This window comes from Alligator mississippiensis, chromosome 1, assembly GCF_030867095.1.
Source record: "Alligator mississippiensis isolate rAllMis1 chromosome 1, rAllMis1, whole genome shotgun sequence".
NCBI classification, from domain to species: Eukaryota; Metazoa; Chordata; order Crocodylia; family Alligatoridae; genus Alligator; species Alligator mississippiensis.
Window position 1 is genome coordinate 153,140,472 of NC_081824.1, and position 25,199 is coordinate 153,165,670.

A 25,199-nucleotide genomic window follows, 5' to 3' on the forward strand; every position below is an offset into this window, starting at 1 on the left:
TTCAGTAAAAGCTATCACAAAAAATCCTTACTTACTAATGAGGAACAACAATTCAGCCTCAGATGATTGCTATTGAAGAGTTTACCCATTATTTTCTTTTTTTTTATGTGAATGATTAAACAAGTTACAGCCCCTAGAAGGATTTCAAAATAACCCCCTACTTAGCAAAAGGGGTTGAAGTGAATGAGGGTGGATTCTGTTTGACAATGTAAATCAGAATTCTGTCTGCATGCGCTAGCACTCTGGACTCATACAGGGGGGAAGCCCTAGAGGCTTAATTATCAGAAAATTAGATGATAAAGCTAAGCCTATTCTTTAAGAGGGGAATGGAGAAGGAATGAGAGATGGCTTTGAGGGATGGATAGTTTTATGTCCTACATCTAATAATAGTAATAATAAAATTAGGTTTAAGGAAGATGAAGATATTCTCAGCAGAAAAGGAAAATTAAATATAATGACTCCAGTTAGCCAAAAAATTCCATTCAGAATCCCAGGATTGCAGTCCCTCCTAAATTTCTTAGAAGTAAGGGTTTGTCAAAGGCTTTAAATTCAGTTGAAGCAAAAAGATGTAGAGATCCTCAGTGCCCAAGTCTGAGCTTATACTGCCACTGAGGAGAGAGGATTAAAGTGTGTGTGAGTGAGCAAAGAAGGTGGGTGTGTACTCATTTTATTGGCATATTGGGCAGCTCCATAACACAATGTCAGTTCCAGTTTATTAAGTATTATAACAAAATGTTAGTTATCTGCATATTTGTAGTGCATAAAACACTGAAGTGCACAGCATCTTTGGGCCCTACTATCTACTTTGTAACCTAATGTTATGTCTTGTAACTGCATAGCTGCTGAAAATGACTATGAGCCAGCAATTTCAAGATTCCTAACTTAGCCTTGAACTGATTAGCCTGTCAGTTTTCAGGCTGCCACAAAAGGCAGAAGATCCTCTGAAAAAAGTTGCAGAGCTTTAATGAGGTATGAAAAGCTTGGGTTGTTGTTGTAGTTTAATGAGCATTACAGGGAGTTGAGGTTAACAAATAGTCTTAGCCTTTTATCAGTCCTGGTCTATGTACTTAAAGGGAGTACACTACTTAGCAAAGATAAAGGTAGATAAAGGTTGTGCATAAAATACTGAAGCCCTTTATAAATAAAGGTAGATCTTTGCCATAGATAAAGGTAGTCAAAAGGTGGGAGTGGTTTCTGCATGCTTCTGTTGAAGAAAACTTGTGAGAAGGTTTTATTTTAAAAAGCTGTTCCAAACTATGGCCAAAGGGCAAGGTATTTTAATGCGTTTACTTTGTCCAGTCTAGCAAACCTTCTGGTGTGAATTATCCATACTCTAGTAGTTTACTGGGATTCTACTCATCTGTAAGATTACTCTGCCTAGTAATGCAAATGTACAAGCAGATCCTAAAGTTGCATGTCTCAGCCACAGTGGTTTGTCTGGATCTGAGTTGTAACTGGCCAGGACTGTACCCAGGACAGTCCCCCTGTCTTTCTTCCCTCTGTACCTTTTTGTAGGGCTCTGGTAGCTTTGGCAACAGGTAGTATGCAGGAGCAGCAGTGGAATTTGGGCCTACTGATGGAAGATGTCACCTTTTTTTGCTGCAGGCACTCATGTTGAGTGGGCAAGCCTCCTCTACCCGCCCCTTTTCTGGCACCAAAAATATAGGGCAACATCTCTACTAGAAGCCCTGAGTTCTACTGCTTCTGCTGTGTGACCAAACTACATTCCCCACCATGCCCTTCACTGACTGACAGTGTGCTTCCTACTTGCTGCCAGGGTTGGAGCTGAAGGGGGAGCAAGGGATGGCTGAGTTAGGTGTTCCCTGCTCCATTCTGCACTCTCCCCTTTTAGGCAGCCATCCTCCTAACCTGCTTGTATTATAACCTGGATCATGTATTATGCTGACTTTTCGAAAAAGATTAAAAAAAAAAACAATTAAAATGAAAAGTAGGGAAGAGGGGGTCAGAGACTCTCACAGCAAAAAAACAGTCTTTCTTTGCAAGCTTTCAGGTCCAAACACCCTTCTTTAGGCAGAGGAGAGTTCAAAGATTGTAAAAGTTCTCCCAGGTAGAAAAGAAACTTAATTTTGCACAGGGGAGGTAAAGGATGGTAGGGTTCCCCTGGGTTTCAAATCCTTTTGTGAAAAAGTTGCTCTTTGAATATGCAGATTCGGCAGAGGCAAAGCTCCAACAGGTTTCTTCCCTGAAGGTGTCGGATGTCAGGCAGCGAGTTGAATTTTGCTTATTTCCTGTTTAGCAATGAAGTTTACATTTCCAAATGGCTAATTATGATATCTTCCAAAAGATATCTCCTCTAGCCCAAGACTTTTGTCTGCCTCTGCTTTTTACCCCAACATGGCAACAAGCTGTATCCCTGAGAATATCACGTACATTTCAAAGTGTACTGACACTGTGTATGTTCAGCAAAGCCAGATTAAGCAGAGAGAACAATAGATGCTCTAGTGGCCGTTTGATTAACTCTCTTTCTCCTTTCTTGGGTGGAATTGTGAGAAGAAAGGGTTTGCTTGGGGTTCTTTGTTTTGGGGGTTTTTTGGTAATAACATTTTATTAGACCAGCTGTATAGTTGGGAAAGATGTTAGACAAGCTTTTGGGCACAAAACACCTTTCCTCTGGGAAGAAAGGTCTTTCCATGTTGTTCCCAAAAGCTTGTCTAACACGTCCCCCAACTACTTAGTAGTTCTAATAAAAGATGCTACTAAAAAAATGTTGCCTCTTGCATATTTCCTGGACCATTATGGCTACAATAACATACCAACCGTGAGCAAAATTAAATTTAGGATGAATTAAACAATGAAACATTTCCCTTTTAAAGCTGTCTACCCATTGTTGCTTATATCAAATAAAGTTTTTTCTTTTTTTATAGAGTTTGTCCAAGCTCCTTTTATTAAATATAATCTAATAAGAATACCTTTAAAAAGAAAGGAGTAAAATTACTGCAATTGTCTGATCATCTAAATAATTTGTTCTGATGTTAGGAATCAGTCATACAGTCTTTGTCTATTTTTCTTCTTATAGATGTTAGGGTCGGAAGGGACCTCAATAGATCATCAAGTCCGACCCCCTGCATAAGCAGGAAAGAGTGCTGGGTCTAGATGACCCCAGCTAGATACTCGTCTAACCTCCTCTTGAAGACCCCCAGGGTAGGGGAGAGCACCACCTCCCTTGGGAGCCCGTTCCAGACCTTGGCCACTCGAACTGTGAAGAAGTTCTTCCTAATGTCCAGTCTAAATCTGCTCTCTGCTAGCTTGTGGCCATTGTTTCTTGTAACCCCCGGGGGCGCCTTGGTGAATAAATCCTCACCAATTCCCTTCTGTGCCCCCGTGATGAACTTATAGGCAGCTACAAGGCCGCCTCTCAACCTTCTCTTGCGGAGGCTGAAAAGGTCCAGTTTCTCTAGTCTCTCCTCGTAGGGCTTGGTCTGCAGGCCCTTGACCATACGAGTTGCCCTTCGCTGTACCCTCTCCAGGTTATCCGCATCCTTCTTGAAGTGTGGCGCCCAGAATTGCACGCAGTACTCCAACTGCGGTCTGACCAGCGCCCTATAGAGGGGAAGTATCACCTCCCTGGACCTATTTGTCATGCATCTGCTGATGCACGATAAAGTGCCATTGGCTTTTCTGATGGCTTCGTCACACTGCCGGCTCATGTTCAACTTGGAGTCCACTAGGACTCCAAGATCCCTTTCCACCTCTGTGCCACCCAGCAGGTCATTCCCTAGGCTGTAGGTGTGCTGGACATTTTTCCTCCCTAGGTGCAGCACTTTGCATTTCTCCTTGTTGAACTGCATCCTGTTGTTTTCTGCCCACTTGTCCAGCCTATCCAGGTCTGCCTGCAGCTGTTCCCTGCCCTCCGGCGTGTCCACTTCTCCCCATAGCTTTGTGTCATCTGCAAACTTGGACAGAGTACATTTCACTCCCACGTCCAAGTCGCTGATGAAGACATTAAAGAGTATCGGTCCAAGGACCGAACCCTGCGGGACCCCACTGCCCACACCCTTCCAGGTCGAGACCGACCCATCTACCACGACTCTTTGGGTGCGACCCTCTAGCCAATTCGCCACCCACCGGACTGTGCAGTCATCCACATCACAGCCTCTTAATTTGTTCACCAGTATGGGGTGGGATACCGTATCGAAGGCCTTCCTGAAGTCCAAGTATACGACATCCACCCCTCCTCCTGTGTCCAGGCGTTTCGTAACCTGGTCATAGAAAGAGACTAGGTTGGTCAGGCACGATCTGCCCGCCACAAACCAATGCTGGTTTCCCCTCAGCATAATTTGTCCTGCCGGGCTCTCACAAATGTGAGCCTTGATAATTTTTTCAAATACTTTACCAAGGATGGAGGTGAGACTGACCGGCCTATAGTTGCCCGGGTCCTCCTTCCTCCCCTTTTTGAAAATGGGGACCACGTTAGCCCTTTTCCAGTCCTCCGGGACTTGGCCCGTGCGCCACGAGCATTCGAATATTCCCGCCAGTGGCTCTGCAATGACGTCGGCCAGTGCCTTCAGCACCCTCGGATGGAGCCCATCCGGGCCTGCCGACTTAAAGGCATCCAGTTCTTCCAAGTGATTCTGCACCACCTCAGGATCTACGCATGGAAGTCTGGCGCCTTGCTGCTGTCTCTCTACAACCCCAGTGAGAGACTTGTCGTGCCTCTCGCTTAGGAACACTGAGGCAAAGAACTTGTTGAGGAGTTCAGCCTTGTCCCCCACTATCTGTCACCAATTGCTTCTGCCCATTTAGCAGGGGTCCTATTCCTCCCTGGGCCTTCCTTTTACTCCCTATATATCTAAAAAACAATTTCTTGTTGTCCTTTACTTGGGTTGCCATCCTCAGCTCCATGGCTCCAGCTTCTATGACAGTTTGGCTTCCTAAGCCCTGGGGAGAGTATCTGCACCCCCATCATGTACCTGGCTGGGCCTAAGGCTTAATGCAAGATGCATTAAGCAACATAGTTCAAAGTGGAAAGCTGAGGGGAAGTATAATTGATCTTGGGTCAGTTGGGTTCTGCTGTGCTCTGATCTTTTGCTTTGCATTTCTGTTAATCATTGCAGTTGCTTCAAAGAGTTTCTCAGATAAATCAGCTTTGAAAAAGTATAGCAGTAATTTGTTTTAAAATTACTTATATTACCGTAACATTTTAGAGCTCGGATTACAGAGCAAGACCATATGTATACTAAGAAATATACAAATGCAACAAAAGATGAGCCCTTGCTCAAATGTCTTGAAGGGGGCAGTCTGAGCACAAGACTATACAAAGAGATGTGGGAGGACAGGGAAATAGCATGACAGCATTAGTCTGCATGAAAGGCGCAACCTTAGTACATCAGTGGTATGACCCTTGTGTCTTTTTACACACACACACACCCCTCCCCCCGCCATGGCAGAGTTTTGATGGAACTTTTAAGAATGACACATTATGTTTCTGGTTGTTTATATGGCACATCTCCCCTGTGCAAGGGGCAAAATGGGGAGACAATGGTAGGCATATCACAGGTGGCACAGGCTGATGCTGTGTCTGGCATGGGAGTCCTGGGCACTTAATGAAGGGAGGCCCTAGACTGTAGGCAGGGGGCTTGAGCTTTGGACCCTGTGAATGGAGCAGGCAGGACAGGATGCCATCTGCAGAGGTTGTAACAGGCGTCATTGCCAAGAGCCAGGTTAACACTTCCCTGGCCCTGCAGCTGTCACTGAGGGAGTGAGAGAGTCTCACTCACCATTTTTGTAGCAGCTCAGAGGCCAGGAAAGAGTTAGCCTTGAGTGTAATAACGGTTCTACAGTGGTCCTGCCTCTGCTCTGTTCCACGTGGCTGGAGCCTCAAGTCCTCCTGCCTCCATTCCGGTGCCCCAGACTCAGATACACCACAGGGGTGGGGTTCAGGCTACCAAAAATGTACCCGCATTCTGAATTGGTTGGCTGGGGCAAAGCTGCATTGCTGAAGGCCAGAGAAGAGGCTACTATAATAACGAGGATGTGAGATGATGGGGGCCTGAGTAAGAATTTTAGCTATGTGGTTGGTTATGAGAAGTTGTTTTTTTGGTTATGCTGAAAGAATCAGCAAGATTTAACCGTATCCTGGATATGAGACCTAGAGTGATGAGTTGAAGATGAAGAACAGGTTAAAGACCTGAGTAGTAAGAATGGGGTATTATTTCCAATAAGGAAGAAAGCGATAAGGAGGAATGTCTGGGAGAGGGTGGAGGTTGAGAGCTACAGCTTAATTGTATTGCGCAAGCTTGAGTTGATGGCTAGACATTCCTGAGATGTTAGCGAGGCCAAGGCTTTAGTTTTGGTGAAAAAGACAGGGCTGGAGTTGAGGTAGATCTGAACAATCTGCATAGATGAAAGTTGAATTTGTGTTTGCAGATTGGATCACCCAAAGATAAGGGATGGAAGGCTGGAGAGTGCAGGGGGTGGGGAGCGGGGATGAGGAGGACACAGTGAAAGAGCAATTAAAGAGATGCTATCTTGGGTCAGACCACAGGTCCAGCCAGCTCCGTATCCTGTATCATAAGGTGACAGAGAGTTAGATAACAATGTGGAAGGAGTTACAGAAGCTGGGGAGGACAAGGGTTAAAGAATGTGATCGACCACTATTACAGATTTACGTGAGCAGGAAGTATGCTATAGTGGAGATCATGTAAGAGAGAATTGGAGATGCACCAATTGCAAACATTGCTCAATGAGCTCAGTTAGGAAAGGGAGATGAGACAGTAGTAGCATAGCCAAGGGTGGCTTCCTTCTTTCTTATGGGAAAGTCTAAAACAGGGCTGTCACTCTCATCTGACCCTCTGGGATCCAACCACATGCAGTTCCCCCCACTTCCCCTCATTCCCCTTGCTGTTCTGGCACCCATACTACACATGGTGTATACTTCAGCTGGTCCATGACCCAATGCTGCATGTGGCGCATGCTCCAGCTGGTCAGGGGCCTGGACTAGCTGGAGTGAGCACCATGTGTACATCCTGGACTGGTGGGGGGAGCACTGTGTGCGGTGCATATTCCAGACCAGGTGCTGTGTGTGGCACAGTCCTGGACTGGTGGGGGCAGGTGTTGTGTGTAGTGTGAATCCTGAAGCACGAGCTCCGTGTGGAATGCATTGTAGGTCCTGCACATAAGGCCAGTCTGGCATGCACTGCATGGGTCACTTCAGAATCAGGGGCAGCACTGGGGGACTGTGGGTTGAAACTGATCCATAGGCTGTATCTTTGACACCTCTGGTTTAAAACATCATGGGATGTTTGCACACTGTCAGAGCCTCAAGTAAGAAAGTATGATGTAGAAAAGCAGTTTTAGATAGTGAAGTGGTTTTAAATATTTGGGGGGTTGTATATACAGTACTGTTGAAAGATTAAATTTAACATTTAAAATGGCTATGTAAAAAGTGGACTGTATGTGTTATTTTAGAGTGCCTAGCTGCATCTACTGTAACCATTATGCACTGCAATTCATTTGTATTTCTTAACCTATTGCAAGTAGTTTAAAACCCCCCAAGAATACAGTGTTCTTACGTAGGTATCTCACAGTGTGTATCAGTGCTTGGATAATTACTTAGAACATTTGTGAATAAAACTGACCCAAAACAGCTGCCAGCACTAAATTGACTGTAGGACAGATTAATAATTTGCACCTTAAAATGTGGACACCTAGTGCCTAAACTATTACTTCTGCTAACAGTAGGTCCACAGTTTCTCAAGATCTTTATGTCAGAATGCACAGTGTAATCGCTAGCACACCTGGTACAGTTTCACTGAGAGATACTGTCTGCAATTCTTATAGGGTTTTTTTGCTGTTTTCTGATTGGCTAATTAACCCCATTCACCTTCACATTCTATTATGAAAACAAGGCCTTATAACTTTCTTCCAGGTACCTTCCCACCAAACAAAATTTCCATTCTCTGACTGCCTTCAGTTGGTCTCCTAACTGCTCATTTAGTTCCCACTGTGTTCTCCACCTGTCTGTGAGCTATCTTCCTTCCCTCCCATCCCTTCAATGATAATGCACCTGCCATTTGCCCTCTTCTGTTTCCTCTTACCTAACGCGGTGCTGTATTTCCCTTGCTGTTGTTGCTTACTTTTGCTCCCTGTCCTGCCTGCCTCCACACCTACTTATTACTGTTTCTCCGGACTCTTGTGGCCAATTTACATTCCTTGGATTGACAGTACCACACTTAAAACAATTGTAATGTTCCTGTTTATAACAAAACTCTGCTTTTAACAATCCCAACGCTAGGAACCACTTTTTTCATTATAATGATGCAGCAAATTGATTTAACCCCATTATAGCAAATACCATCTTTAAATGAACTTTTATCCCAGTCCCATGAGGGTTCATTATAATGCAGTTGCGTTATGTTTTCAACTTATGCAGTGTTCCTGGCTTTTCTGCCCCTTCATTATCTTCCTCATACTCTATCTGTGGTGGTTTTCCTCCACCCACACCATTTGTCTTTCCATCCTTCCTGTTGGATCATGTTTGCTGAACAAATGTATAGGTGTTGTAGGAGATAATACTCCAGAAAAGTTTAAAGGGATTTAGGTCCTTTGTTTTGTGCCCAAAGCTGAATCGATTCAGTCTTTACAGGTCAGTCTAAATTGCAGAGATTAAACTGAAAAACAACTGGATACACATTTATTTTTGATTCTGGAAATCCGAATCTTAGGCCAGAAGCCGAGGGGAGGGAGAACTAGAACACGGCTCTCTGGCACATAGCCAGCAATGGCTGTGAGTTTGCTTCCTCTTCCTGCTGCCCCTGAGGTCTCTGGGATTTGCAGTTCAGAATTACAGCAGCCGGACTCTGCAGGTTTGCTCATCACTTCCTCTTCCTGCTTCCGGGTGCCTCTGGGATTTGTAATCCATCGTCATAGCCAGTAGTAAATTTAAGCAGGGAAGGGGTGTTTAACCCCCCTTCCTGGCCCCAGATCCCAGTGGCGGTTTGCCTGGACAGGGGTGGAGGGGCAATCCTGTGTCAAGGTCTGACCAGTTGGGTTTAAATTCTTTAGTAAGACCCCTAATTTTGGTGGCTGCAGGCTGCATGTTCTGCTGTAGTGTCAGGTAAATAAAAAAAACCTAGAGGTTTTGTTGCAGATTTTGATGTATTCAAGATGGAATTTAATAATCTGTGTAGCTGTCCCTGTGACTGTTCTGATATTGAATTTATTGTATGTTGTCCCCACTCTGAAATTTAAGCATCCTGCAGATTTTTGGATTAAAATATATTCATATTATAGAGATTTTCATAGAGAATCTGGAGGTTATGTGAAGTGGTAGAGAGAGGCTAGTTGGGATTTTGGCACACAGGAGGGTGTAGGGTAAGCAGATTGGGGGATAAGTACATGAGCTGGATGTTTCCACTGAAATTATCGATAGTGAAAATATTACGAACGCTGACATTTAATGACGCACGTTGTTTTGGAGTTGGGCCGGGGGCGGGGTATAGTTCATGTCTTGACACTCAGGCTTTTTGTATAGACCAGTGATTCTCAACCAGGGTGCTGTGAAATCTGTTTAAGTGTGCCGCAGACTGACATGCAGTGTTAGCACTGTTAGGTGTGCAAACATGATTCATGTGATAAATCCAGTGATTTCAAATAGGAATCCATAGCGTTAAAACTGTTCTGACTGGCTGTGTGTTTTCTGATTTTTTTTTTTGATTTTTTTTTAACAAGAATTGCTTTATTATTTTCCTGCAGTAAAAAATAAGTGAAAATTAAGAGCTGACACTTTCCAAGAGGAGCCTCAAGTCTATCCAGGGTTTGAGAACAACTGGTATAGACAAAGACAGTGCTGTGTTGTTTTGAAGTGAGAATTGGGCAATGCAGGTGAGATGGGGAGTGGGACACACGACTTATCCCCTGAAAATTTAATTTAAGGGCCCCCAGGACTTTGGCTATGGCTCCCCACAGCTTCTTGGGTGTTGTCAGTGCTCCCACTGCTAGGAACTTGCTGTATTTTTCCACATACAGTACACACTCTTTCCTCTCAAAGTCAGCCCCTCCAAAATTGGGGTCCATTTATTAAATGAGGAAACTGATTTTCTGCTCAGAATAGAAACACCCTGTTTTGATCTGTGTTCCACAGTGTAGCACCTCTGGGTGCTGGCAAGGGCGGCACAGGGGTCAGCCCCAGGCTCTGATAGCAGAATCAGGCAGCCAAGGGGCTGGCTGGGACACAAGGGTGCTGAAGTGTGGGGCTAGGTGGCAGGCATTTCCCACATTTTGGCACCCTTGTGCCCCAGCCAGCCCCTGTCACATGCATTTCAGTGGTGTTAAGTAGTCTGTTGTAAGATAGTACTGTCCCCGCCAGTACTATCTTATAGCAGAGTTAATTGATTTACTGTGACCTAATACTGGTGCACATGTAGATGGTGATGCTTTACTGGGGAGCTAATCAGTCAACTCTACAGTAAAATGCGCCTTCTGGTATTACTGTTCAGGAAGCTGAGGAAGTCGGTTGATTCACTTCAGAGGTGTTAACAACTGTCTTTCCTTTTTAATGGTCTTGATATTTTGCTAATCAAACTAACCTTTCTTAGTTTCAACTTTCATTTTAAGTTGGTCTAATAAAGGATATCAGATTCACCCAAAAAACCTTGTCTGCCTATAACCTTTCTTAGCGCAGTTTTGCTGTCTGCTAGGTTCTGGATTATTTTTTCTGTTTCACAGCTCTTTAGCTCTTTTCAAAATGTATAGGTCCAACCAGGGACTCCAGTATTCAGTCTCAGCTAGGCTTTTAGTTAAGCAAGTGAGTCAGATTAGGCTCTGTTTGTGCTCTCTGCAGTCATAACTTTTGAAAAAAAACCTTTTTTCTTCATTCTGCCTTTTAAAAACCACAGTTGTGTGCAAGAATACATTAGCTGCCTCGGGGGTTTACAGGATTACATAGCAGCTGGATAGTGGTGTTGAAATGGTGGATTTGGGTGCTTACAGGCATGTCTGTATCTCTTTGTCATGTTGAAAAATGCCACACTGTTTTGTACATGCTGCTTCCCAAACCAGAAATAGTGTAGCCATGTTCATTTAGTACTGTTCTGGGGCTAATTAGCTTTATGGAAAGGCATTGTTTGTCATCTTGCTATTCCATGCTAAGGCACTGTAATACTTCTGGTTCAAGAGCCAGTGCAGAAGGTTTCTGTACAGCAACCACCTGACATGGTAAGGTAGTGGTATGGACTTGCCTGAAGTATCTTTGGGATTCTAGGCCTTCATTCTTGCATGGTCTCTATTTCATTGTAGCAGTTCAAGTGTTGTCAGTAATACCGTGCTGTACTGAAGCACTCCAGAGATTATGTATGCTTTGTTTACATGTCTGTGGTGAAACTGAATAACTGTATTCTGCCACATCAGGAATAATCCCATGTTTTTTCTTATTTAAAATAAAAATACAAATTGCTCAACTTTCAGGACAGGAAACTACCAGTATAATCATAGACTGACAATTGTTTTTATGTTTCCGCCCTTTCTCTTCCAGGCATCCTACAGGGGGGTCCTTTATCCGTCCAGACAAGGTAAATTTTGGTGTGGGTTTTCTTACTGCAGTGAAGAACCGCTATGGATTGAATGATGAACAAGATGTGGCATGTGGGAAAGACAATGAGTTAGTCCTTGGAAAGAAGACTGTGGAACTTGTTGGCTTTGACTCAGTTTTAGAGGAACAAAGGCAAGTGTAATATATACTTGTAACTCTGAAGTTTGTTGGGAGAAAGGCATTAATGCTGAGTTGAGTTTTGTCTTTAATTGGGGAGTCAACCTCTTATAGATGAGAACAATTCATCTTTCCCAGAATACAGTACTTAAGGAAATATTGTGGGGGTTGTTTTATTCTGAGAGTTTATACGCAGCCTTTTTTAGAAAGTAAACTTAAAAATGGGTCCTTAAATTGTAGCATCTAGTGTGAGGCCTTCTTAGTTCCTATAGATCCCAGTAACAGATTACAATAATTCAACTTTCTTATATAGTTAGAACTAACTAAAACATTTTGCATTGACTACATTTGAATCATTTTTAGGATTAATGGCCATTTTTCTATCATTCTTAAATGGTAACTTTATTTTTAAGCAGAAACTAAAGGATACAATGCTCTGTTACGGAGAACTCCACAAAAAATTGTCCTCTTTCCAAATGGTTGCCATTTCCTAGTGTTTTTATATGGACAAATCACTTTAACTTTGATCTAGTAATGCTATTGACTGAATGAAAGGAAAAATGTATTTAAGAAAATTTAATCCAGTCTGGGCCTACAATGATATGAATGATCACTACAGGACAAAATTAAGGTTTCTGCTAAAAGAGAAATAAGGACAATAAGGAAGGAAAGGCTATTAATCCTAAATATAATTCAAATATATTGCTCACGCGCAAGATTCCAGTGAGTATTTAATGTATGGGAAGTTAATCTGCCAGAACAAATAAGGTTGCTTTGTGCATTTCCATATCTTAATGTGTTTGAGTTTCTTTTAGGTTATGCTTAATGTATAACTTACCTGGGCTTATAATAATTTCTTTGAGGATAAATATGACATCTTTGTAATGTTACCCTAAATTACTGATATATATTCTTAGCACTATATTTGATAAAATAGTTTTGAATTCTGTTTTAAATATTCAAAGGATTGGATAACGTGGGCCTGATATCAAGATTTTTGGGTCACCTTATTTTTACAAAATTATATGAATGTAAATTATCTTTACTTTTTGTTTTCAATTAAACTTTTTTTAGGGGTGGGGTTAATCTTTTGCCTGTAGGGTTGAGCCCACATTAAGCAAGACCATGAAATGAGAATGTGAAGATGGAAGGCTGTCCCTCTGGGTCTACGAGTGTCATATATTTTATGTTCTTAACATTTAACATTCATCCGAAGGGCAAAGGAAAGGCACTTGACCTGTAAAGGACAATGAAGCTCTTTGGCTGGTAGCATCTTTATCACATGCATATATTTTGCATTCCTTACCAGTAATTTATGCAGGCTGACAAGACTAAATGTTATATTTAGTACTACAGTGGTTTATTTTTGAAAAAAAATGGGGCCATAAGGTTCCTTTATGAACTTTTGATATATAAATTTGCAACTCTTCCTGTTTTTAGTGATCCTTTCACATGTATATGTAATACTTATTAACATAAGTCAGCTATCTTCCATCAGATGAAGGATGTCCATTAGTTGTTGAGGTTTCTGGCTCATATTAGCATGTTACCTTGAGATTTAATTTTCTAGGATTTCAGAAAATCAGCAGTACTGTGCTTGGTTGGGAGATGCTAATATAGCACTACTGTTGGCATACAGATATGCAAGACATGATCCCAGTGTCTAGTTGCTCCAAACTTAAATTTGACTTCACACAACAGGAGGTGATGACAGGCATTTGAGGGCTTGGATAAGAGAAGAGCGAGAATTAGAATAAATTAACAATTATCATACATAAATCGATATTAATATTTTATTAATGTTGTACAGGGTATATTTTTTTTAAATGTTAGTACTCCATGCTATACTCTCTAAATAAAAAAGGGAGAGGCAGAAAGCCAGAGTACCAAATGGCAAGGGGCTGTCTTCACCTGTTCTAAGTAGCTTCCGTCACTCCTTGCTGTGTATGGGGCGGAGGAGGAGGAGAAGGTGAACTAGTTTTTGATGATAAGGAACAAACTGCCTGTACACTGTGATCCCTGTGGGGCACCTGCAGCATCTTGGTAGTGACAATTCAGTAGATGGCACTCTTCCTCTCTGAGTTGACGTTCAACCAATTTTTACTGCTCTGTGTGCCTCAGAGGCTGCTGATCAGTTGAAAATGCCATTTTTGTCAGAGGCATAAAACAATTGATTAACATTCTTGTAACTGATCTTTTGCAAAACTTGTAATGTTAATGCTGGTGCGCTGACCAGTTTCCAAACTGGGTAACTGCATTTTTCATACTTGAATTTGATTCCAGATGGATGGAGTCATTTTCTTTGCTACTTGTCCAGCATTGTTTTTCCAGTGTTTCTGCCTTTTACCCTGGTCAAAAGAGTGTTTCTGTGATCAGTTGAAGATGATACAACTATCTGGCTATAAATAGTTTTCATAATAGCAACCCCAAAAAAGATTTAAAAAAATGTATCATGTTTAGGCTTAATATCAATGTGCTTCTAATTCATCTGCCATTTTTCTCTTTGTTTATAATTTGACACTTTTTCATATAGTCAGCTGAACAAATTGGAAAACATCTCAGTGAGAGAATGTGCAGTGAGCCATGTAGGTCAGAAGGAGGAAATTAACAGAACATGTCCTAGTATCCTTTTCTAAAGGTGCTGTATTATGTACTACCACTTACTAAAATAAAACATGTTTTTAGCATTCCATACTTACTTTATAGAAATTAAGCAATTATATTCTATTATCAAACGGTTATTTTCAGATTAGTTTAATTACTTTGCATTGTATATAGGGGTGTAATTCAATCTTCATTCTTTTTACTGTTTAAAATCCTAGAATATATTTGGAATAGGGTTACTGGGTAGAAAAGAGGGGGTAGGGAACTATGCTAATTTAATTAACTATTGTCATTGACTCAAGACTTCAGAAGGTGCAGTTGTGGTAGAAATTATGGGAATTTTTAAAAATAATCTGGCATAGGACAAAGCCATATAATCTTTAATGTAATTGCTGGAGAAGAGCTTTGTAGGCACAAGAAGCTGTGAGTGTGTAATGAATAAGGTATTCAAGCTCCTGTGTATTGTAGTTATATGTTACTAAAATACATAGTAGAAATTATACTGTTTTAGGACATCTAAATTGTATACTCGTACAAAAGTAAGTTTATAGCTAAAGATATAGCTTGCTTTATCTTTATCTAAAGGTATAGCTCCGGTCTCTGATATATTTCTGATATATTTTCTTAATGTGAATTCTCAGATATCAAGAGTATAGACTTATCAAAAAATCTGTTGTCATCATGGGAAACAGTGATAGATATCGCTAGTCAGGTACAGAATCTGGAAATACTGCATCTCAGGTATGACGATATGTATTTTTTATTTCTGCTTCTTTTGTTAGGGATATATGACTTGATACTTAAATGAAAGCTTGATTTAAGGATCTAAATTTCATTTTAAAAATAATGGGAGTTAAGTGCCTGGCTACTTCTTATAAATTGGCTCTTATTTTTTTCTGTTCTTGCCATATCTTCCAGAAGTATTGAATACTGAGGAAGGACTAGATCCCCAAGGAGGTTTTGTGCATCGTTTTGCCAAAACCAGAAATATGGGGGTAGTCCTAAATTCCAGTTTGTTTCAAAGCTTGAAGAAAATACTGTACAACTTGACAAATCATGATTCTATTAGAAAAGTGATTATTATTTCACAAGACTGCTACAGTTGAAAAGTACAAATATGCCTTTATTGTTTTAGTCTACTTCACATATTTGACAGTACTTTGCACCTAGCTAGTTCCAGAGTTTCCAAGCAGATTGGAGGAAGTAGACTGTCTAAAAAGTTCTTGTAAATGTCAACAGGGAAATTGAATCCTTTTAAAGAAAGTTTATAAAAATAAAACAGTTTAAATAAAAAAGGAGGACATACTGTTTAAAGTGTGTTGGGTTAGGAACCAGAGTTTTAAAAATTCAAGTTGCGATAGTAAGATGTGCTCTGTAGAATTTTATAACAAAGAATGTTAAACTGCTTTGCTGCTTCCAGGGTGACACCTTCATGCCTTGTTCAAGTACTGAGGGCTCACTTGGTTGTTGTGAACTTGAGCTAACTATTAATTATCTGGTGTTTTTCAAACCTGTTTTTTCTTGCGTTTTCGTTCAGATAAGTTTTAAAGATTCTCTTGTAGGAAAGCTTTAGTCTAAGTTTGGTTTTCTGGGATTTTTTTTTTTGTGCTTATGCTGATTGCTTTTTACTTTGGGATTTAATCTCCCGGGGGTTTTTTGTTTGTTTGTTTGTTGGTTTTTCATGTCTATCCCAAAATCAGCTTTTTTCAGGCATCTGATTTTTATCTAGAAAAATACGTTTTATTAAGAATGTCTGTTTAGTACCAAACTGAAATATACTTTGAGGCCCAGCCCACCTGCCCTGAAACAATTCTGGCTAGAATGTTGGACCACAGTGAGTAACAGGAAAAGTCTCTCTGATAATATTTGTGTCAGTGAGTTCCTGCTCTACAAATAATGCCCCTGCCCCTTCTCTCCCCCCTGCCCCCCAAGGGAAAAAGGTGGCTTTAAATGGAGCAGTATTGCCAGGAGATGGGGAAGAAATTCACAGATTAGCACAGATGTTCCCAAATGTGTGGAGGGTTCCCCCACCCCAATGGATTTAGAAGAAGATATAATGGGGGCAAATTCATCCAGGGTCATTCTATATTGTAGACTTGCAGTGCCCAACAGTGGTGCCCTCAAGCAAGCTGTGCTGCTTTGTGCCTCCTAAACTGGAAGTAGGGTTTCTGTGTCCATGTGGCATTTGAGGTGGGGTATTTAACACTGGTGAATAATGAGGTGAAATAATCTGTCCCTAAACTAATTAATCTGCCCATGTCTCCCTATATTGACTGCTTCTGGAATTATCTGGTTGCCAGCTCAAAACTGTGTTGCGCCCTTTAGGGTGTTACTGTCAGGCATCATAACCTTTCATGTAGACATGGCCAGAGTGTGATCCTGAAGTTTTCTCATAACTAGCTGTCTTTGGATGTAATTTTGCAAGGGGAAAGATGGGAGCCTAATCAGAAATATTTAGGCAGAAAAATTAATAATCTATAATTGTTCTTTACAGATTTGAGGCCTGGAAAATATGATTTTTGAGGACAGGCTGAAAGAACTAGGATTACTTAGTCTGAAGAAGAAGACTGAAGGGGAATTTGATAAAAGTTCTTGCATACTCAAAGGGCAATTACAGAGAGGGTAGAGATGGGTCTCTGGTTATAGGGGACAGGACTAGAAGCAGTGACCTTAACCTGCAGCAAAGGAAATTTAGGTTGAAAATGAGGAGGAACTTTTTGACTATGAGCTAGTCAAGCACTGAAACAGGCTACATAGAGAAGATGTGGAGTCTCCATGCCTGGAAATTTGCAAGAGCAGGTTAGATACATTTGACTGGGATGGTTTAGTCAGGGATCATCCTGCCTTGAGCAGGAATTGGGCTAGATCAGTGATGCTCAACCATTTTTTTTGGCAAGCCAGATGGGCAGTGCCGGTCCATCCAAAGGCCAGATGTGTCCAGTGGCCCTTATCTGGCATCTAGGGCAGGTGTGGCAGGGCCCCATCCAGGCACACAGAGAGGGCAGGGGGCAGCCTGGCTCAATACAGCCCTGCCTCAGGGGAGGGGACATGGTCCAGAAAGGGAGCATGGCCCAGCTTTGACCTTAGCCCAGTGGCACAGAGAGAAGGGGGCATGGCCTACCCCAGATTTGGCTGTGGTGGTGGCGGGGATATGGGAATTTGGCAGCAAGGAAGGGTGGCCACTGCTGTCCCACTGCCAGATTTCCCAATCCATGGGAGCCCCACAGGTCAGATGCAATGCCTTCCCAGGCCTCATTTGGCTTGTGGGCCAGAGGTTAAAACACCCCTCGACTAGATTATCTCATGAGGTCCCTTCCAGACCTATATTCCTATGATACTAAGGTGATCTGTATTTATGATTATTTTGCCTCCCTTGTAATTGAGATCTGTCCTTTGCTTTTGTCATTAGGCCTATCTAATAGGTTTGAGAGATTTGAGAGCAATCAGAGATATGTGGGACAAAGGTGACTTTGTTGCTTTGGGGATAGTCTAATTTTGTTTTCATGACTGTCAGAGGCAGCTGGAACCTTGGAAAAGTACACTTTTTATAAATCAGTAGTAATTTTTAGGCAGTTGCAAATGTACTGAGGGAGGAGGCCTGAGACTGCACTTATCACTGGATGTGTCTACATGAGACACTTTACTGTGCAGTAGAATCATAGAACTGGAAAGGACCTGTAAGATCATTAAGTCCAGTCCCCTGCTGTGGGCAGGAAGTTATTGGGCTCAGACAAGCTCAAAAAGGTGCCTGTCCAGCCTCATGTTGAACACGTCCAAGGATGGTGACTGCACCACCTCTGTTGGGGAGTGTGTTTCAGATTCTGGCAACCCTGGCAGAGAATAAGTTTTTTCTTATGTCTAGACTTAATAGACTTATCTACTGTACAGTAAAGTGTCACTGACTACACATATGCACATTTACTGCACAGTAAATTAATCTATTGGGTAGTTAGTTACTGCCCATGAATACAGGTAGTAAACTGTCTGTGCGGTAGATACCATTGCATATGTAGACACTGGGCGGGAGGAAATTTGCTCCCAGTCAACCCTTATACTAGGAGACCACAGGGGACTCGGAATTCCCCCTGTCCTGGCACTACTTAGCTCCCAGCTCCCCCAGGACGTGGGAGCCAAGCAGCACCAGGATGGCGTAGCTCTCTGAACCCTCCTCCATAGATTCATAGAAGTAGTGTCGGAAGGAAAATTGTAGATCATCAAGTCGGACCCCCTGCCCTGGGCAGGAGAGAAAACTGGGCTCAAATGACCCCAGTCAGGTAGACATCAAGCCTCCCCTTAAACATCCCCAGGGTAGGAGCCATCACCACTTCCCTTGGAAGTTGGTTCCAGATCCTAGCCGCCCTAACTGTGAAGTAGTACCTTTGGATGTCTAGTCTAAACCTACTCTCTAACAATTTGTGGCTGTTATTCCTTGTTACCTCGGGGGGCGCTAGGGGGAACAGGGTCTCTCCCAAACCCTGCTGGTCCCCCTTGGTGAGTTTATAGACGGCCACCAGGTCCCTCCTCTGCCGCCTTTTGCGAAGGCTGAACAGGTTCAGGTCCTGTAGCCTCTCTTCATAGGGTCTGCCCTGCTGTCCCCAGATCATGCGGGTGGCCCTCCTCTGGACCCTCTCAATGCTGTCCACATCCCTCCTGAAGTGTGGCGCCCAGAACTGAACACACTACTCCAGCTGCGGCCTGACCAGTGTTGCATAGAGGGGGAGGATCACCTCCTTTGCCCTGCTAGAGATGCATCTGTGGATGCACGACAAAATACGGTTAGCCCTACTGACCGTGACCTCACATTGTCGGCCCATGTTCATCTTGGAGTCAATAATGACTCCAAGATCTCTTTCTGCCACCGTGCTCTCGAGAAGGGAGTTTCCCAGCTTATAAGTGTGCTGCTGGTTCCCACTGCCCAAGTGCAGCACCCTGCATTTATCAGTATTGAAACCCATTCTATTTTCGTTAGCCCACCCCTGTAACCTGTCCAAGTCCTGCTGTAATCTGTCCTTCCCTACTAGCGTGCCCACCTCACCTCAAATCTTGGTATCATCATCAAATTTAAACAGGCTGCTTTTTACCCCGTTGTCCAAGTCACTAATAAAGAAATTGAACAGTGCGGGCCAAAGGACCGAGCCCTGGGGGACTCCACTGCCCACTTCCCTCCAGGTCAAAAAAGACCCGTCCACCACTACCCTCTGAGTATGACCCTTCAGCCAATTTGCAATCCATCTGACTGTGTAGGCATCAGTGCCACAGTCATCTAGTTTTTTGATGAGAATGGGGTGGAAGACGGTGTCAAAGGCCTTGCTGAAGTCCAGAAAGACTACATCCACCGCGACACCTGCGTCCCGTGCCTTTGTGACCTGATCGTAGAAGGCAATCAGGTTGGTCTGCCAGGACCTGCCCCTAATGAAACTGTGCTGGTTGCCCTTGAGCATTATCTCTGCTGCTGGCCCATCACAGATGTGTTCCTTGATGATCTTTTCAAAGAGTTTCCCCAGGATTGAAGTAAGACTAATGGGCCTATAGTTGCCTGGGTCCTCCCTCTTCCCTTTTTTTGAAGTTGGGGACCACGTTGGCTTTCTTCCAGTCATCTGGCACCTGGCCAGAGCACCACGAGTGCTCGTAAAGCCGTGCCAGGGGCCCCGCAATAACCCCTGCCAATTCCCTCAACACACTGGGGTGGAGAGCATCTGGATCTGCTGATTTGAACACATCCAGCCCCTCCAGAAACTCTCTAACCCGGTCCTCCCTGACCTTAGGTCTGACGATGTTTCTCCCAAGTCCATCTGGAATCCTGGTCAGGGAGTCCTGGTCCCTGCATAGGAAAATGGAGGCGAAGAATTTGTTAAAGAGGTCTGCTTCCTCCTCTGATGCAACCACCAGATTGCCAAGCTTATCCTGCAGGGGCCCTACATTACCCGGTGCCTTCTTCATTCTCTCTATATATTTAAAAAAGGACTTTTTATTATCTTTGATCCTTGACACTAGCCCTAGCTCCGTATCTGCCTTAGTTTTTCTAACAGCCCCCCTACAGACCCGAGCAGTGGAGGTATACTCCTCTTTGGTGATAACCTCTCCCTTCCACCGGGTTTACGCCTCCTTTTTGGCAATCAGGCATTCATAAATGCCCTTGGTGAGCCAGGGGGGCTTTTAGGCACTCTTGTCCCCCTTGCTTCTTGTTGGGATTGTCACCCCTTGGGCTCTGAGTATCGTCTCCTTAAGGAACGACCACTCATCTTGGGCACTGAGTTCCCCTACTCTTGAGAACCCCAGCGCCTCTCCCACTAATCTCAACTCGTTGAAGTTGGCCCTCTTAAAGTCTAGGGCTGCTGCCTTGGCGCAGGCCCTTGGCACCCTTGCTGGAATTCACCATCCAGCTAATCGATGATTGCTATTGCCCAGGTGGTCGAGGACCTGGTGCCCTCTTACCAGGTTGTTGCCTGTGGCCAGGACCAGGTCCAGCAGGGCATTCCCCCTGGTAGGACTCTGTACCTCCTGGGTTAAGTGGAGGTCCTGTATCTCAGCCAGGAACCTCCATGAGCGGTCTGACCTGGCTGTCTGCTCCTCCCAGCAGATGTCTGGGTAATTTAGATCACCCATGACAACTATATCCCTTGCCTTAAGTGCCTCTGCAAGCTGACCCCAGAATACTCAGTCAGGCTCTTCCCCTTGGTTGGGAGGTCTGTAGTAGACTCCCATGTCCCCCACCTCCACCCTGTTCTGGCACTGCTCAGCTGCCGGCTCCCTACAGGAACTCCCTGCTTCCCTGCACAACCTGGAGCTGGCTGGGAACTGTTCCATTTTGGGGCAGGTCCCAGCCAGCTCTGGGCTGCCCACCATGAAGCTGGCTGGGACCTGCCCCAGAATGGGACAGTTTCTGGCCAGCTCCAGGCTGCGCAGGGAAGCTCTGCTGGGCCCAGGGCTTGTCCCCATGATGTGTATGGGACCAGGGGACAGCTGCCACTGGAGCTGACAGAGGTCTCCTGGCCCCGTGCGCATGGGGACCAGCCCTGTGCTCCCTGCTAGCCCCCAGGCTAGCACCCAGGGGGAGCCTGGAGCTCCCCCTGTCTGATGCAGGGGGGCAAAGCAGGGCAGGAGCAAGTCCCTTCCCAAGAGGGAGCACATGTAGATATGTTCCTGGGTAGGCTTACTGCACAGTATTTTTACTGTTTCATAGTTTGTAGGGTCAGAAGGGACCTGAGTAGATCATCAAGTCTGACCCCCTGCCATGGCAGGAAAGAGTACTGGGGTCAAACGACTTAGTAAGCCTACTTTGAATTAATAGCATGTGTAGATACTCCCACTTTAGTACAGTTGTCAAGAGAACAGTTCTTGGCAGGGCTTGTTTTTTTTACAGCTACATGGCCAATATATTTGCTATAGACTTTACGCTATGACATCTTAGCTTTCTTTTGCTAAGAAAAAAAGTTTAGCATATGCTTGCCAAGAAAACCTACTAGAAGCAAACTGATACAGCATTGTCCTTGTGCTTCCCACAACCTGAAACAATAACTCAGAGATGTGAGCTTCTCTGTTTACTTGAGTGGAGCATTCACTCTGAAGGGTGAAGATGAGTGTAAATGTCAACAGTAAAACTGATTGTACTCATTTAAATATTCAGCTAATGGTCTTAGCTAGCATTGGTGGATGCAGAAGCAAGGTAATGGATTAGGCCAGGGGTTGGCAACTGTTAGCCTGTGGGCCAGATCCAGCCTGCAGAACTGTTCAATCTAGTCTGCAGAGATGGGCCTTTAGCAGCATTTGGTAGCTGAGGGCTTCAGTACAGGTGTTTCCTCTTGCCATTGTAGGGACAAGCTGATGGACAGGTCCTAGCGCACTCACTTCTGACCTGGGATGGGTCTTTCTAGTGTGTAGCTGAAAAAGATTTCCTACCCCTAGGACAGGCAGCTAGTTACCTATGCATCTATCGCAGGGATCAGCAACATTTTTCAATGAGAGGCTGCTTTAACAGAGCTTAGCTCTTAATACAGGCAGCTACTAATGAGGCTCGTGCCAGTGCAGCTGTTATTACCTTTCCCTACTCTCTGCCCACCTGGGACCTTCAGAGAGTATGTTGGCAGCCCATGGTGCCAGGACCTTCAAAGAGCATGTCTGCAGCTCTTGGTATCCAGGCTGTGTGTGCCTACCCCTAGGAGCTCTCAGACCTTCAGAGGGCTCATCAGAACTTGGGTGGTGGTCATGGACAGTCCTAGGACCTTAAAACAGCATGCACACAACCCCAGTACTCCCACAGCTCAGGATCCTGGACTGCCACTGCCTGTTGTCTGCTGCAGCATGGGTTGGGTTGGAAGTGGCATTAGTTGACATGTAAATGACTTCTGGTAATCAGCGGTCCTGTTCTTGGGTAGCAGGCATACAGGGACCTTCAAAGCGTGCACCCACAGCCCAGGAATGCTGGGATCTTCAAAGGGCACACATTAACCCTGGGAGCCAGGACACTGCTGAATGGCACTCCACCCCTGGGCTGGTGGGTGTGCTGAGAGAGCAACCTGACAGGACAGTGACACTGGTTTTCCTGCCTGGGCACAACTGCTAGTGACAGACAGGGCAGCTTGCCTACCTCCCTGATGACTTGCTTCTTAGCAAGCTGGCATGGAGCCATCTGTTTTCCCTACCTCCCCTTGGAGGGGGAGAAGAAGAACGGAGCGCAGTGGGATTGTGGGAGTCTTTCTACCTGGCTAGATGTTAATATTTTTTTGGCAGGACAAAGAAGTTCCTCTTTAAAGAGTAACCTCTTTGTCACAGATCTATCATTTTCATTGGAAGACCCCTCATTTTTACCCTGAGACAAATTTCTTTAATGCCTGGCATGTTACCATTTGTTGAAACTCACATATATCCCGTGACAAACGTAAGCCTTAATAACTTTAAACAGGGATAGCATGAATGGCTTTTTCCATTTGGTTGGCCCTTTTTGTCATAAATTTGTTCGTTTTCTAATTTACAGCTTTTTCTAAATGATTGTAACATTTCAGTATAAACAATTTGGGAAGGGGGTGGGGACGGATGGGATAGAAGCATAGGGAGGAGAAAGCAACTGAGGCAGCCTGCCATCAGATCTCCAAGAGATTGTGTCTGCATTAGGAAGTTTACTGGAATAGCTATGCAGAAAATGTCCTTATACAGACAAGCCTTAAAGGAGGGAATGCAAAAGATGTTGGGGAAATGGAACCTAGAATTAGTGTAAGGATTAAGCTGTTTAATTGTATAAGGTTTTGCTTTCTAATGTTACCTCTTTGTTATGATGATATGGAATCCTTTGAAATCCTAATATTTTATTGGTGATTTGATCATTTATGTAGATAACTTGTTTTTAACTACAGACAGGGTTGATAATGGGTGTGAAATCTTACGCGTCACATTTATTTCTTTTAGCAAAACCAACAATTCTTCTCTCCAGAATTTTAAAAAATGCCACTCACCTTGTCATGAACTTGAAGGAACAACAAATGTGCGGAGGAGGAAAATAAAATGGTCAAGGACATAGTCTGAACTCAAACTACCAACATTTTTTATAAACAATATGGACTGTTTTAAATAACTATAGTCTTGACTTAATTTTAATTTCATTTAATTCCAAGTGTCCGTCCCCCCCCCCCCCCCCCCCAAGTATGTTATTCTCAATTGGTGAATTGACCGAATATTTTAGTTTGATTTGTTTTATGCTAAGAATCTGTTTGGTCTTTTGGTACAGTGAAAACAAAATGAAATTTCCATCTGCTGAAACCCCTGGATCTGGTATGTTTGACAAGCTGAGAGTTCTGGCACTTAATCGAACTGGAGTAACATGGGTGGAGGTAATAAATATTTGACTTCTACAAATAAACAGAAATTACTTCCTAAGTCATTTGGTTTCTTCAGTAAATTAGCATAGTGAAGATTAGTACACTAGACAAGTTGTTCTCATCCTTTTTGTACCAGGACCCATTTGTACACATCAGTGGCCAGTCCAGACCCAGTGTCCCTTACTCCCAGCCCCCAGTGTGTAGGGTGGGGGGCAGGGAGGGAGTGTATGGGGCATGGCTGAAAGGGAAAATCCACAGTCAGTTTCCCATGTTTTTTTACTTTAAAGGAGAATCCATTTTTAAAGTTTGTTGATGCATTTTTTAAGTTTGTTCACAACCCTTTCATATATTCTTGTGACCCACTTTTGGGTAGGGACCCACAGGTTGAGAAACGCTGTGTTAGACCACACAGTCTTCCAAAACAAAGTCTGGTCTGTTATAAAAGTTGTGCCACTTTAACTGTAGCTCAAACCCCTGACATAAACACAGTTAATCTTCACTTACACAGGCAACTTGCCAAATTAACTGAAGCCAATTCATAGATTCATAGATGCTAGCGTTGGAAGGTACCTCAGTGGAGCATCAAGTCCAACCCCCTGCCAGTGGCAGGAAAAAGTGCTGGGGTTATGTGACCTCAGCCAGGTACTTGTCCAGTTTCCTCTTGAAGACCCCTAAAGTAGGGGAGAGCACCACTTCCCTTGGAAGCCCATTCCGTATTCTGGAGTCATACTAGCCATGAAGAATTTCTTCCTGATGTCCAACCTAAATCTCCCCATCAGCTTGTTGTTCCTGGTTATTCCAAGGGGTGCTCTGGTAAACAGAGCATCTCCTATTCCCTGCTACCCGCCCTGGTGATTTTGTATACTGCCACAAGATCCCCCTTCAGCCTTTTCTTGCAGAGGCTGAAAAGGTCCAGGTCCCTCAGCCTTTCCTCATAGGGCCTTCTCTGCAGGCCTCTAACCATACTAGTAGCCCTCCTCTGGACCCTGTCAAGGTTGTCCACATCCTTCTTGAATTATGGTGCACAGAATTGGAATTAATACAACAGCTGCGGCCTGCCCACATCTTTTGAGGTCGATACCGACCTGTCCACCACCACTGTCTGGGTACGCCCCTTA

At 43.8% G+C, this 25,199-nt stretch overlaps 1 protein-coding gene across 4 annotated transcripts in view; it reads left to right on the top strand.

The window, feature by feature from the left end:
* Positions 1 to 25,199, top strand: part of TBCE (tubulin folding cofactor E) — a 50,173-nt gene that overhangs the window by 5,683 nt on the left and 19,291 nt on the right. For all 4 annotated transcript variants that reach the window (XR_009455922.1, XR_009455923.1, XM_059715599.1 and 1 more), the window contains exons 4-7: positions 11,492 to 11,684; positions 14,203 to 14,287; positions 14,911 to 15,010; positions 23,991 to 24,093. Coding sequence is in view for 2 of the 4 variants with exons in the window: in XM_059715599.1 (XP_059571582.1) it covers positions 11,492 to 11,684; positions 14,203 to 14,287; positions 14,911 to 15,010; positions 23,991 to 24,093 (481 nt within the window). In the remaining 2 variants the exon portion in view is untranslated. The remainder of the gene's footprint in view (positions 1 to 11,491; positions 11,685 to 14,202; positions 14,288 to 14,910; positions 15,011 to 23,990; positions 24,094 to 25,199) is intronic.